Source organism: Palaemon carinicauda, chromosome 14 (assembly GCF_036898095.1).
Source record: "Palaemon carinicauda isolate YSFRI2023 chromosome 14, ASM3689809v2, whole genome shotgun sequence".
NCBI lineage: Eukaryota > Metazoa > Arthropoda > Malacostraca > Decapoda > Palaemonidae > Palaemon > Palaemon carinicauda.
The window spans coordinates 119,903,659-119,918,326 of NC_090738.1; the positions used below are offsets into that span (position 1 = coordinate 119,903,659).

The 14,668-nt window shown below is 39.0% G+C and overlaps 2 protein-coding genes across 2 annotated transcripts; both read left to right on the forward strand.

Annotated features, from left to right (window-relative positions):
* Positions 1-617: 617 nt before the first annotated feature.
* Positions 618-1,829, forward strand: LOC137653285 (actin-2, muscle-specific-like). The gene has a single exon (XM_068386656.1). The coding sequence runs from the start codon at positions 652-654 to the stop codon at positions 1,783-1,785; it is 1,134 nt and encodes a 377-aa protein (XP_068242757.1). The 5' UTR covers positions 618-651; the 3' UTR covers positions 1,786-1,829.
* Positions 1,830-13,302: 11,473 nt separating this feature from the next.
* LOC137653286 (actin-2, muscle-specific-like) lies at positions 13,303-14,436 on the forward strand. Its single transcript, XM_068386657.1, has one exon. It carries the CDS (start codon positions 13,303-13,305, stop codon positions 14,434-14,436), a length of 1,134 nt encoding a protein of 377 aa, XP_068242758.1.
* Positions 14,437-14,668: the final 232 nt, after the last annotated feature.

Genomic DNA, 14,668 nt, shown 5'->3' on the forward strand with positions numbered 1-14,668 from the left:
CTAACCAAGTAAATAATATACGTCTTAAAAAGATTTTAGTTTTATCCGATAATTCTATCTAATAAGCAAACCAGAAAGGTTTTTGTTTTAATGCTTTCACCAAAAAAATAAACTATGAAAAATTAGCACAATGGTACTTTACTTTATTTTGTATCAAGTAAGGTATTGTTACCAACTTGCTGAGGGCTTCAAGTTTAAACTAAGATTAAAATTAGGATAAAAACTAGTTTTTTTCTGATTTTAAATAAAAACTATTGGATATAACGGTAGTTTTATACTTGAGTTTTGTCAATTCAGATTTAAAGTTAATGGTTTTTCATCCATTTTGCTTGTATGAGATATTCAATTTAATTTGATAGTCCTTAGCTTATTCGTTCACAATTTTAACGAATTATTTTATATATGTTTATTATTATAATGGTCGGTAATTTAGGCTAATTTACCATCATTAAGCTAGTATTCTTTCTCTCTATGCCTCTTTCCTTACTAGTCTCCTAGTACATGAATCAGAAGAGGGTCATTCTATTCTACTAATTACTAGATAACTCTTTATAGTTGGGAAGTAATAATAATTGAAACTGTTGTGCTACGGATTGTCTTTATTCTATTACAGGTACTTGTGTGACAATACTTATACCGTAAACCTCCACCATGTGTGACGACGAAGATGCGGCGACCCTCATCTGCGACAATGGCTCCGGTCTTGTCAAGGCTGGCTTCGCCGGTGATGACGCTCCCCGAGCTGTCTTCCCCTCCATCGTTGGCCGTGCTCGTCACCAGGGTGTGATGGTCGGTATGGGTCAGAAGGACGCCTACATTGGTGATGAAGCCCAGAGCAAGCGTGGTATCCTCACCCTCAAGTACCCCATTGAGCATGGCATCATCACCAACTGGGACGACATGGAGAAGGTCTGGTACCACACCTTCTACAATGAGCTCCGTGTTGCCCCTGAGGAGTGCCCCACCATGCTCACTGAGGCTCCCCTCAACCCAAAGGCCAACCGTGAGAAGATGGTTCAGATCATGTTTGAGGCTTTCAACATGCCCGCCACTTACATTTGCATCCAGGCTGTCCTCTCCCTCTATGCCTCTGGTCGTACCACTGGTGAGGTTTGCGACTCTGGTGATGGTGTCTCCCACATGGTGCCCGTCTATGAAGGTTTCGCTCTTCCCCACGCCATCCTCCGTCTGGATTTGGCTGGTCGTGACATCACCAACTACCTTGGCAAAATCATGACTGAGCGCGGCTACTCTTTCACCACCACCGCTGAACGTGAAATCGTCCGTGACATCAAGGAGAAGCTCTGCTACATTGCCCTGGACTTCGAGAGTGAGATGAACACAGCTGCTGCTTCCTCTTCCATTGACAAGTCCTATGAACTTCCTGACGGTCAGGTAATCACCATCGGCAACGAACGTTTCCGTGCTCCTGAGTCCCTGTTCCAGCCTTCCTTCCTTGGTATGGAATCTGCTGGTGTTCATGAGGTCGTCCACAACTCCATCATGAGGTGCGACATTGACATCAGGAAGGACCTTTTAGCCAACATTGTCATGTCTGGTGGTTCCACCATGTATGCTGGTATTGCTGACAGGATGCAGAAGGAAATCACTGCTCTTGCTCCATCCACCATCAAGGTCAAGATCATTGCTCCCCCTGAGAGGAAGTACTCCGTCTGGATCGGTGGTTCCATCCTCGGTTCTCTGTCCACCTTCCAGGCCTTGTGGGTCACCAAGGAAGAATATGATGAGTCTGGCCCTGGTATTGTTCACCGCAAGTGCTTCTAAACTGTATATCAAATTCTTAGCGATTTTCCAATAAAATAAAGATTATTCTATATCTGGTTTTGTTTCAAACCTTTTACAAGGTAAACACTGGGTGGTATTTTTTTAACAAAAGTTAACGTACTGCAAAGTAAGAGACTGCATACGCTTTAAGAAATCAATTTGTTAGTCACCATATTTAGTTTCTTAAAGGAAACGTCCTTAACTCCCACAAAAGGGGATAGGTTAGATTATGCCTTCATAAGTGATTTATACCTAGTTATATTTTAGTCGGTCCCTCTTTCCAAAAATTATATCGAATGCTATTGATGGAGTTAGTTAATTTTGTGGAGAAATTGGGTATTTGACAAGAAACGAATGAATTAGATATTGATTTAAATTAATGATCGCATGTTTTCCCGTGATTTTTTTTTATTATCATTGAATAATTATCTACTAAACTTGTCTCTAGGTATATAAATTTTCAACCAGACCCGTACAGACAATCCGATCTAGCGAATAATAATGTCATAAGGTGTTGTCGTTAGAGCAGGTACTCTCTCTCTCTCTCTCTCTCTCTCTCTCTCTCTCTCTCTCTCTCTCTCTCTCTCTCTCTCTCTCTCTCTCTCTCTCTCTCTCTCTCTCTCTAACAGAAATATAATAAATCCCAAAACTAACTCTGTGATCAGGCTTAAAAATAAAAGCTGATAACCAAATGCTTTATTTCTGAAGCCTTTGCATTTCGGCTGAGCAAAAGGATAGTAGTGTTCAAAGTTTATAGGGACGTGATGAAGATGATGAAGAAAGTCCCTAAGAATTAAAATTATAATTGGCTGAATTCAGGATTTTAGGTGGATGTGTGGTTTGATCATAATATGCGAATAGAAAAGAACTGTGTTCGTAAAGAGGGTCAGGTACATGGATGTCGATGGAAGGAAAAGAAAGGAAAGGCCAATAATACACAGGACATAATGTGGAGGGACCAGTTAAGAAGCAGCGACTGAATACAAAATACTGAACCTTTTCCTCTGCATGTTTTTTCTAAGGGATTTTTTTCAACTCTAATTTTCAAAATGTTTTAAACCATCCCCTTTTTCAAGCAATATCTTAACTCCTTAAATGGTTTCAATGCAATCCTTTTTCAAATGAAATTTATTGTGCCTCCTATTTCTAACCTGTCTGATTTTCAAAGGATATTTTAAACTACTCCCAACAGGGAAGGGTTCAAACTTACTTCATACCAAAATTATATTTTTAACCACCTTTCTCCTGGGAAGGTTTAAAAACAATTCCTTTTCAAGAGAAATTTACAGTGATCTCTCCTTTCCCAAGAAGTTTTCAACCTGGCTATTTTTTCAAAGTATTCTTTTTTTTTTTATGGATGGTGTCAATCCTTATCCATCACGGGATGTTTTTAACTCTGAGACGATGCGTGTTAAAATGTTGATAGGAAACAGCGACCATATAGAGAAATGGGTAAAAACTTAGGACAAAGAAGAAAATAGGAACTTCAATCAATCTCACTTCTTATCCACCCATTATTCCTTTCATCCTTAGTACCCTTAATATGGTCTGTATATCGAATACTGCATGAGGTTTTTATAGGTTAGTAATGCCCATGCAGCAAACATCGCACATACAAATGAAGAAATGCTCTATCAACGTATTTTTCAATACTACAACCGTTATTGGAATCCACGTAGAAATTCGGTAAATATAACAAGCAAATTTAAACTTTATTTTCATTCTATTTTATTGTTATCTAATTTTTTATGCCAGTGTCAACCTTATTAACAAAAGATGTTGATTGTAAACATGCAATTGTCACCCGTATGTGACCCCTGTGGCGCCTATAAATACCTGTATTATCTGTAAATATAATCAGTTGTTTGGGAGCTGCTGTTTGCTTTAGCTCGTCCTCCACTCTCAACTCACTTTTTCATCTACCATCTCCTCTAACCATTCCCACAACTGACCCCAACTCATCTGTCCATGCTGCCACAGTGAGGTTCCCGCCCTTTGCCTTTGCCTTTGTCTGGTTTCAGTGTGGCGATATTCAGTTCCTCAACAAGGGCATGACACACTCAGGCACCAAAGCTGACTACCTCCTCGCTGTGATCCCGACGATACCCTCCTATAAATATCCGATTGGCTTTGCGAGCAAAGGGACGCCGTCATAGAGTATGATATCCTCAATCATTCCTGTTGGAGCAATACTCACTGCCACCAGCCACTCATATAATCAAGATTATTGAGCTCTCTCAATAACTGTTGGGTGATCAAGGGGCATTAATGGCCCTCAGGGAAATGATCAGTATTGCTCACCTTCAGCCTTCTGCAGATGATTCTTCCCTTAATGTTAAACTTTTTTTAGCCCTTTGGTCACATCACCTGCCATAACCAGTGCAAGCCGCCCTTCCCAATGTTAACACATTGCCCAATAAGTCGATGCCCTTATAGACAGTCGCTTCACCACCGTCAAGAACTCAATCAACAACACCACTCCTTACGAAGGGGACAACCATACAAGACCAACTGAAGCTGTGGTGATTGTTGTAGAACATCAATGCCCACCTTGTGATAAACCTGGCCAGTGATAAAACCACCCATCACCTACCTATGCTGCCCAACACCCACAACAGCCACTGGATGATACCCATCGCCCTCAGCTGTGCTACCAGATGTCAGTGGTAAAAAAACATGCAAGTTTCCTCCTATGTACTAATCTCTTCTTTTTGCCAGATTCAGGATCTATTATGCAATCTCTGGTACATACTGGTACCTGTTCCTCCCTTCTGCCTTGTTACCTCTTCAAGGCAGACCCCATAATTCCAGGACTGCTGATGTTTGCCTGGTTGCCACCAATGGATCTACTATCCCCACCCACGGTTACAAGATACTTACACTGTCAGTTGAGGGCACCAAGTACTGGTGGAATTTCATCATCGCCAACATAACATTGCCCCTCATTGGTGTGGATTTCCTTGCCAATTTCCACCTCCTGGTTGACATCACATATCAACGCTTGGTCGACACCAGCCATTACTCTTCCACACCTTTACCACCTTCTCCCTCTGACCTCCCTCTCCACATTAGTGCGCCCATGGATGCCTATGACCACCTCCTTACTTTATATCCTAACCTATTTCTGCTGGAAGTACACTAGATGCCCATGGTTCCAGCCTAGCGTGGTATCAATCACCATATCAACACAACGGGGCCCCCAGTGTCTGCAAGATTCAGACATTTGGCAGCTGCTAAGTGCACATTCGGCAAAATGGAAGAAAGGGAACATATCAAAAGACTTCATACCCATCATCATCGCACCTGTACATTGTCCTGAAGAAGGATGGATCCTTACACATTTGTGGGGATTAGGGTCATCTTAACATGCAGAAGGAACCAGACTATTACCCAATTCCCAACATCAACACCTACCTTCACTGCACTAAAGTAATCTTGAGCCTTGACCTCCTGAAGGGGTATTATCAGGTTCCCATGAACCCAGAAGACACCCCAAGATTGTCATCACCAATCCTTTGGGCACATATACCTTTAATTTCTCCAGGTTTTGCTTTCATAATACAGGGGCCACATTTCGTCGACTTATAGATGGCATCTCAGGAGACTTCCTCTTCTGTGAATGTTATGTAGATGACATTTTTACATCACTTATGTGTCGCCCTCAACCACCTGCAGCAGAAAGGGCTTGTAATCAGGTACAACAAGCATACCTTTTGTGCCAAGAATGTGGCATTCTTGGGTCACCGCATCACTTCGGAGGGTGTTCGCTCCCTCCCTGAGGAGGTATAAGTAGTACAGAAACTCCCCTCGACTGTCAACAGACAGGAGAAGTTGTTGGGCATGGTGAAATACTATCACCAGTTCTTGCCAGCCATCGCCGCCACTCTCACTTTCCTCTACAACTCAGGGGCAAGCTAAAAATCCTGAAGTGGGAGGCCACCCGTTAGGAGGCGGCCTTCTTTAGTGCAAAGGAAGCCCTATCAACGGCTACGGCTCTCACCTTTCCTGTGCCAACAGCATCCCTACTACTCTACACCAATGCCAGTGATGTTATTGTTGGGCCAGTACTTAAATAAATGATCTATAGCCTATTGGCTGTCTTTAGTAGAAAACTTTCCAAGGAGGATCGACCTAATCTACAGTAAGATACTGGCCGTGTATTTACCTGTCTGTCATTTCTGCCACTTCTTAGAGGCTTCGTCCTTCATCATTAGCATGGACCACAAGCCCTTTATGCATGCCTTTTCTTGACAGTCTGATGCCTCATTCGCTCTTCAACACTGACAACTCTGTCTTTTCTGAATACAACTGTAACATTCAATACATCCCTGGTAAACTGAATCCTGTTGCTGACGCCCTTTCCAGAAACATTATGGCTGTCGTACACCTGGGACTGGATTACAAAGCCTTGGCAGAAGCCCAAACGAACAGACTCGAGTATCAAACCTGCAGAACATCCTGCATTTCTTTCCGTTAGGAGGATGTCACCCTTGATGACTCCAATGCTACCCTCATCTGTGAGGTCTGTACTGGTAGGCCACGCCCCTGGATACCTGCCCCCATGCACCAATAGATATTTCACCAATCCATGGTCTCGCACACCCTTTACGCCGATCTACTGCACAGCTACTGAAGTCAAAGTTTATATAGTATGGGATTACGAAAGATGCTAAGGATTGGGTCCATGCGTGTATTTCTATCAAACTTCAAAAGTGTTTCAGTACTCGGATTCGGGTGTGGTCACTTCTCATCAACCCTGGCGTCACTTTTCCCACATTCACATTAATGTGATTGGCCCCCTACCCGCATCATAAAGACACTGTTACCTTTTCACAGACATCGATTACTCCACTCGCTGGCCTGAAGCCATCTTCATGGAAGATGCAACATCCATGTCATGTATTGCGGCCTTACTTTCCCGATATATAACAAGATTTGGTATCCAAGAGCCTATTACTTCCGACAAGGGTGCCTCTTCAACCTCTCAATTTAGGTCATCATCAGGCCATCTTCTCGGCATCACCCTACATCATACTACCTTTTACAACACCGCAGCCAATGGAATGGGGGAATGTTTCCATCGTAGTAGGTACCCTCAAAACACCTTTCATGGCCGCCTCAGCGATTCCAGTTGTTTTTCACAACTTCCCTGGGTCCCCCTCAGACTATGGACCACTCCCAGGGACACTGTGGATGTCTGAGCGGCTTAGATGATATATGGCTACCCGTTGGTCATTTCTGCAGAACTTTTTTTGCGGCCATCACCACCTCCGAGGATCTCTAGCACCAATGTCACGTTGTGAGACAATTTACCTCCTGCACATACCTAAAGATCTATAGGCCTACACTGCAACACACGCCTTCATACACACCATCGCTTACAAACTACCACTTACACCTTCCTTTATGGTCCTATTCCCTGTCATCCGTCGTAAATGAATTATCTCTCATAGGACATATGAGTCAATATCTCGTGCAAAAAATTTATCATTTGGTTAAATATAATCTCATCAAAATATACCTCGTTTATTTTAACGAATTTTGCCAACACGAACATTGACCAGGGAATACCCTGCCTTTCAACCTCATCTTTCAGGTATCGTCCATTTGTTAACCTCTTAGAAACTTACTTGAAGATACGTGAAATTTTAAGCATACTGACAAATGAACAAAGTTCAGTCCCCAGTAGCTTAAACAATTATTTTCAATACATAATCTTTGTGCTAGAAAAAAAATACCTATATCTCTATATTCATTTAATATTGTTTCAACCAGACACTACAGTTTTGTTTCATTCTTGTTAAATTCTAAAGTCATACACACGTTCACACACATACCACACCACACACACACACACACACACACACACACACACACATATATATATATATATATATATATATATATATATATATATATATATATATATATATATATATATATGTGTGTGTGTGTGTGTGTATATATATATATACATATATACATACATAAGGTTATGTGTGTTTTTAATGATTGATTGTTAAGTTTATCTGATGTATGTATATATATGCAAATATATATACATACATAGAATTACACACACTTATATATAAATATACACACACACACACACACACACACATATATATATATATATATATATATATATATATATAAATATATATATAAATATATATATATAGATATATATGTATATATATACATATATATATATATATATATATATATATATATATATATATATATATATATATATATATAAGTGTGTATGCATATCCCAAGCCCAGGACAGAAAAATATATAGATGCATATGTTAGTTTTATTTTATGTAGTGAGATCATTATCCTTTTTAAAAGTACCACGACTCTTAAGAATGATAATTGGACTCTTATATGTGACGTGTCTTAAAGACATATGGGTGACAGCATTTTTCCATAACAGTGGAGATTTCCACAAATTTAGTAGATTCAGTATATTGTCAGAGCAACAATGCCTTCCTTGCTCATATAGAGAGTCAGTATCACTCGAACTCTCACAAGAACAATAGGTCCTCGCTGAGCAAAGTGTAATTACGATCTTCTGGTAATAAAAGGAAAAAACCTATGTTCCGATGTCTCATTATCCGTTGACACTGAAGGTAGATATATATATATATATATATATATATATATATATATATATATATATATATATATACTGTGTGTATATATATATATGTATATATATATATATATATATATATATATACTGTGTATATATATAATATATATATATATATATATATATATATATATATATATATATATATATATATATATATATATACACATACATAATCATCATTATCAGCCGTACCTAGTCCTCTTCAGGGCAAAACCCTCAGACCATGTTCTCTCACTTGCGTCTGTTTATGGTCTTTCTGTGCCAGTCTATACCAGCAAATGTGCTTATATCGTCCATCCATCGTCTTCTCTTTCTTCCCCTCCTTCGTTTGGAATCTCTAGGAATCCATTTTGTTAATCCTAATGGCAATCTGTTATCTGTCATTTTCATTATATGTCGTGCCCATTTTCATTTCTTTTCTTACATTCTGTTAGAATGTCCTTTACTTTCGTTTGTTCCTCTCATATCCATGTTGCTCTTTTTTCTGTCTCATGGTGTTATTCCCTGCATTATTCTTTCCATCGCTCTTTGAGTTGCAACTAGCTTATGTTCTAAGTTAATACTGGTAGGACCATGTGGTTATATACTTTTCTTTTTAGAGCATGGGGCATTTTACTTTTCATAATCTCATTTTGTTTACCAAAAGCTCTCCATTCCATGCTTATCCTTTTTTTTTTTTTTGGCCTCATGACCTGGCGTAGATTGATTATATGTATACGCACGGACATATATATATATATATATATATATATATATATATATATATATATATATATATATATATATACATATATATATATGTATATAAATATATATATATATATATATATATATATATAATATATATAATATATATATGTATATATATATATATATATATATATATATATATTTATATATCATACATTATTCATTACCTCATTTAAGCATTAACTACTGAATTATTTCAGATGACCCCTGGGTGCTGAAAACATTCCCACCAGTTACAGTAGCTGCTACACACGCCTACACAAGAAACTGATCAGCAGAGCGTTGCTCCATTTCTAAAATACATTCGTGACAGAGAAGCATTGGATGCTAACTAAATGACAATCAAGACTAAATGAGATTTGACAGCTGTGGCCGTTCGAAGTTAACGGGTTTTTATATTAGAGTAGACAATTCTTTTAAAACTCTTTGGGTCTCGATTCTTTGAAAGCGGGAGGATATGATAGCATTCATGGACACACACAAAAATTTTCTGGTATAGAGTATTATATTATATAAAAAATTAAAAAGCTAGGAAACGTCTGCACAAATCTGAAATTAAAATCCTGCCGGAAATAGGAAAAAAGATACGTAAATCCCATCTCGACGTCCGTGATCAATGACGGAAATGTGGTGTCTTTGTCCGAAAACATTGCGTACTTAAGGCTTTGGCTGAAGGCTCCAAAACACTTCCTAAGAAAAGGAATTCCGAGTCCGACGAGCAGTCTCAGGCTGGCCGTCACAACAACGTCTTTACATCTCGGTCTGAATGGAAATGTATACATAGTAAAGCTGGAATCACATTAGGCTTTTATTTTTTTCGCCAACAGCTGCCCAAAATGGAAAGCACGAGATGTTATTGCTTGGTAGTAGGTTGGCCTTGGCACCAGCCGCCCGTTGAGATACTACCGCTAGAGAGTTATGGGGTCCTTTGACTGGCCAGGCAGTACTACATAGGACCCTTCTCTCTGGTTACGGTTCTTTCCCTTTGCCTACACAGACACCGAATAGTCTGGCCTATCCTTTACAGATTCTCCTCTGTCCTCATACACCTGACAACACTGTGATTACTAGACAATTCTTCTTCACCCAAGGGGTTAACTACTGCACTGTAATTGTTCAGTGGCTACTTTCCTCTTGGTAAGGGTAGAAGAGACTCTTTAGCTATGGTAAGCAGCTCTTCTAGAAGAAGGACACTCCAAAATCAAACCATTGTTCTCTATTCTTGGGTAGTGCCATAGCCTCTGTACCATGGTCTTACACTGCCTTGGGTTAGAGTTCTCTTGCTTGAGGGTACACTTGGGCACACTTTTCTATCTAGTTTTCTTCCTCTTGTTCTGTTTAAAGTTTTTATAGTTTAAATAGGAAATATTTATTTTGATATTGTTACTATTCCTAAAATGTTCTATTTTTCCTTATTTCCTTATTTTCTTTCCTCACTGGGCTATTTTCCCTGTTGGGGCCCCTGGGCTTATAGCATCCTGCTTTTCCAACTAGGGTTGTAGCTTAGCATTTAATAATAATAATAATAATAATATTGGCTTCCCGAAGTTCCCGACTGGACGGGAAGCAGCGCGCATGAACCTCGATCATGACGTCAGATGTAAACACAAAAGATGTCGGCTGCAAATAGGACGCGCTCTTGCTTGGCAATCTTGGGTCCAACAAGCCTCAAGAGATAATAAATATCTGCTATGTTCATCCTGTGTTATTTGTAGAAATCTTCAATTCACGTAATATACCGATGATACATATTACTGCAACAGTTAGAAAATTTCTTGGCGCCATGATGATATCAGCTAATCGGTTTCGTTTAACTTTTTCCAATTTGCTCCTCGAACTGCGATATCGTAATGTAACGCTATATATATATATATATATATATATATATATATATATATATATATATATATATCTTTCCCTGTTATCTGTCAATTTCATTATATGTCTTGCCTATTTTCATTTCTTTTCTTACATGCTGTTAGAATATCCTGTACTTTAGTTTACTACTCTCATATCCATGTTGCTCTTTTTTCTGTCTCATGGTGTTATTCCCTGCATTATTCTTTCCATCGCTCTTTGAGTTGCAACTAGCTTATGTTCTAACTTAATACTGGTAGGACCATCTGGTTATATACTTTTCTTTTTAGACCATGTGGCATTTTACTTTTCATAATCTCATTTTGTTTACCAAAAGCTCTCCATTCCATGCTTATCCTTCTTTTAATTTCGCTCACTATCATCGGCTGAAGGTGGGCGAAAACCTCGAACAAGAAATGACCAGTGGGATTCCACCATGACAGGTATATTGTATTCAAAGTCTGCTCGATAGTCTGAGCAAAACTTCATGTCGATATATTTCCCGGTGAGCAGGTCGCTCACTGCTTGTCACATATAATGTGGTTAAATATGCATATACACAATACGTTAACAAGATTAAAGAGTTATTTACATACAGGTACGCTCTTACAGATAAAAAAATATTCATTTATAGCTTTTGCGTTCTGTCCATTTATAGAAATCGTAAAAATATCTCTTAGAAAACCGTTACATATATATATATATATATATATATATATATATACATACATATATATATATATATATATTCTGTATATATATATATATGTATATATATATATATATATATTTATATTCTGTATGTATATATATATATATATATATATATTTGTGTGTGTGTATGTATACATACATACATATATATATATATATATATATATATATATATATATATATATATATATATATATATAATTTCCTCCTACACCTGTTGACGCAAAGGGCCTCATCTCTATCTTGAGCTTTTAAATCAATGCTTCTCCATACATCATCTCAATTTTTTCTGTAATATATATATATATATATATATATATATATATATATATATATATATACATATATATATATATATATATATATATATGTGTGTGTGTATATATATAATACAAGTTTGTGTGCGTATATATATGTATGTATTCATGAGTATAATTGATTTCAAACTTGGTTTTAAAAGACTGCATAAAGAATTTCACAATGGATTAACCTGACGATAGAATAATATATTATGTTAAATAATTTTGCAACTTCAGAGGTTTTATATCTTCATCAAATAAAGAAATGGACTACTGGATAACTTCCGTCAGTCAGAGCTAAAAGGTCATCGACGTTCTCTTTTGACGCCTGGCTGCCTAAGTTAGGTGTAGGGCTTTCGGTAATCCGGCAAATCTCCTATAGAATTTATCCTGAAAAAAAAAAGGGAAAATTTGGCTCGAGGTCCAGCAAACATTCTTGGTTTCCCAATATAAGAGAGAAGGCAACGCTCAGTAACCTCAGTCCGTCTCAGACTCAACGACAGGTAAGATCCGTGACTTGGAGTTATACCTGCGACAAGTCGAGGCGAAGGTGATGCCCATTCAATTGTGAAACAAGTGAACAATGCCAGTGGCATGACCTGTCTTAACGCGATATTACGTATGACGAAAACTCTCTATTGACAGGATATTTGTGATAGAGTTTCTACAGTCAGTTTCTTAATGTGATCCTTGTAAAAGGAGTTTTAATGACTGTAGTGTTACCTTAATGCCAGTACATTTGGTAATGGATCTGCCTAGAGTATTGTCGGCCAATGTTAATTTCGAAATAGAATTTCTTCGAGTAAGAAAGTTATATTCCGAGGAAAATAAACTTCCATTAGATATATTTTGAATATTCTTATTTCTCCTAGAGGCATAAAACGATAATGGACTAGTTACAAAGGCAAAAGTATTAGTCAAAATGATTAGTAGCATATTTGAGTTTACTAATTGCAGATTAAATTTTAGCAGTTGGTAGTCGTTTTGCTCCAGTAAGATATTAAAATTTATCAGAGGAGTGGTAGCTTTTTGTCCTTATTAACGAAGAAAATTTGAATTCATTTCTTACACCTCTTATGATGGTTGATAATTCTCTCTCCTTTCTATTTTTATACTAAATACTCAATCATTTTTTCATGGTAAATGATACTCTAATCTAAAGAGCGGAATTCTGAAATATATTTCTTCTCTCACAGGTACTTGTCTGACAATACTTATACCGTAAACCTCCACCATGTGTGACGACGACGAGGCGGCGACCCTCATCTGCGACAATGGCTCCGGTCTTGTCAAGGCTGGCTTTGCCGGTGATGATGCTCCCCGAGCTGTCTTCCCCTCCATCGTTGGCCGTGCCCGTCACCAGGGTGTGATGGTCGGTATGGGTCAGAAGGACGCCTACATTGGTGATGAAGCCCAGAGCAAGCGTGGTATTCTCACCCTCAAGTACCCCATCGAACATGGTATCATCACCAACTGGGACGACATGGAGAAGGTCTGGTACCACACCTTCTACAATGAGCTCCGTGTTGCCCCTGAGGAGTGCCCCACCATGCTCACTGAGGCTCCCCTCAACCCAAAGGCCAACCGTGAGAAGATGGTTCAGATTATGTTTGAGGCTTTCAATATGCCTGCCACATACATTTGTATCCAGGCTGTGCTCTCCCTCTACGCCTCTGGTCGTACCACTGGTGAGGTTTGCGACTCTGGTGATGGTGTCTCCCATATGGTGCCCGTCTATGAAGGTTTCGCTCTTCCCCATGCCATCCTCCGTCTGGACTTGGCTGGTCGTGACATCACCAACTACCTTGGCAAGATCATGACTGAGAAGGGCTACTCCTTCACCACCACCGCTGAACGTGAAATCGTCCGTGACATCAAGGAAAAGCTTTGCTACATCGCCTTGGACTACGAGAGTGAGATGAACACTGCTGCTGCTTCCTCTTCCATCGACAAGTCCTACGAACTCCCTGATGGTCAGGTCATCACCATTGGCAATGAGCGCTTCCGTGCTCCTGAGTCCCTGTTCCAGCCTTCCTTCCTTGGTATGGAATCTGCTGGTGTTCACGAGATTGTCCACAACTCCATCATGAGGTGTGACATTGACATCAGGAAGGATCTGTTGGCCAACGTTGTCATGTCTGGTGGCTCTACCATGTATGCTGGTATTGCTGACAGGATGCAGAAGGAAATTACCTCTCTTGCTCCATCCACCATCAAGGTCAAGATCATCGCTCCCCCTGAGAGGAAATACTCCGTGTGGATCGGTGGTTCCATCCTTGGTTCTCTGTCCACCTTCCAGGCCTTGTGGGTCACCAAGGAAGAGTACGACGAGTCTGGCCCAGGCATTGTTCACCGCAAGTGCTTCTAAATTATGTTGTTTTTGGATATACAACATGAAAGTATTTTAGATATCTGACAAATCGAATAAATATTCTATATTTCCAATGAGTTTTATTTGAATTACATGGATAAGGAAGACAAACAGGGCATAGGACACTGATTCATCTCCGGTATATCAGTCATCGGATTACAACAACATATCAAAATATTTATTATCTCCTCGTGAAGGTAGATCTGTAATGAATATCAAGTTGGAAACT

Bases quoted from the DNA above. Each gene is read 5' to 3' on its own strand.
- LOC137653285 (XM_068386656.1), top strand. From the start codon at position 652: ATGTGTGACGACGAAGATGCGGCGACCCTCATCTGCGACAATGGCTCC.
- LOC137653286 (XM_068386657.1), top strand. From the start codon at position 13,303: ATGTGTGACGACGACGAGGCGGCGACCCTCATCTGCGACAATGGCTCC.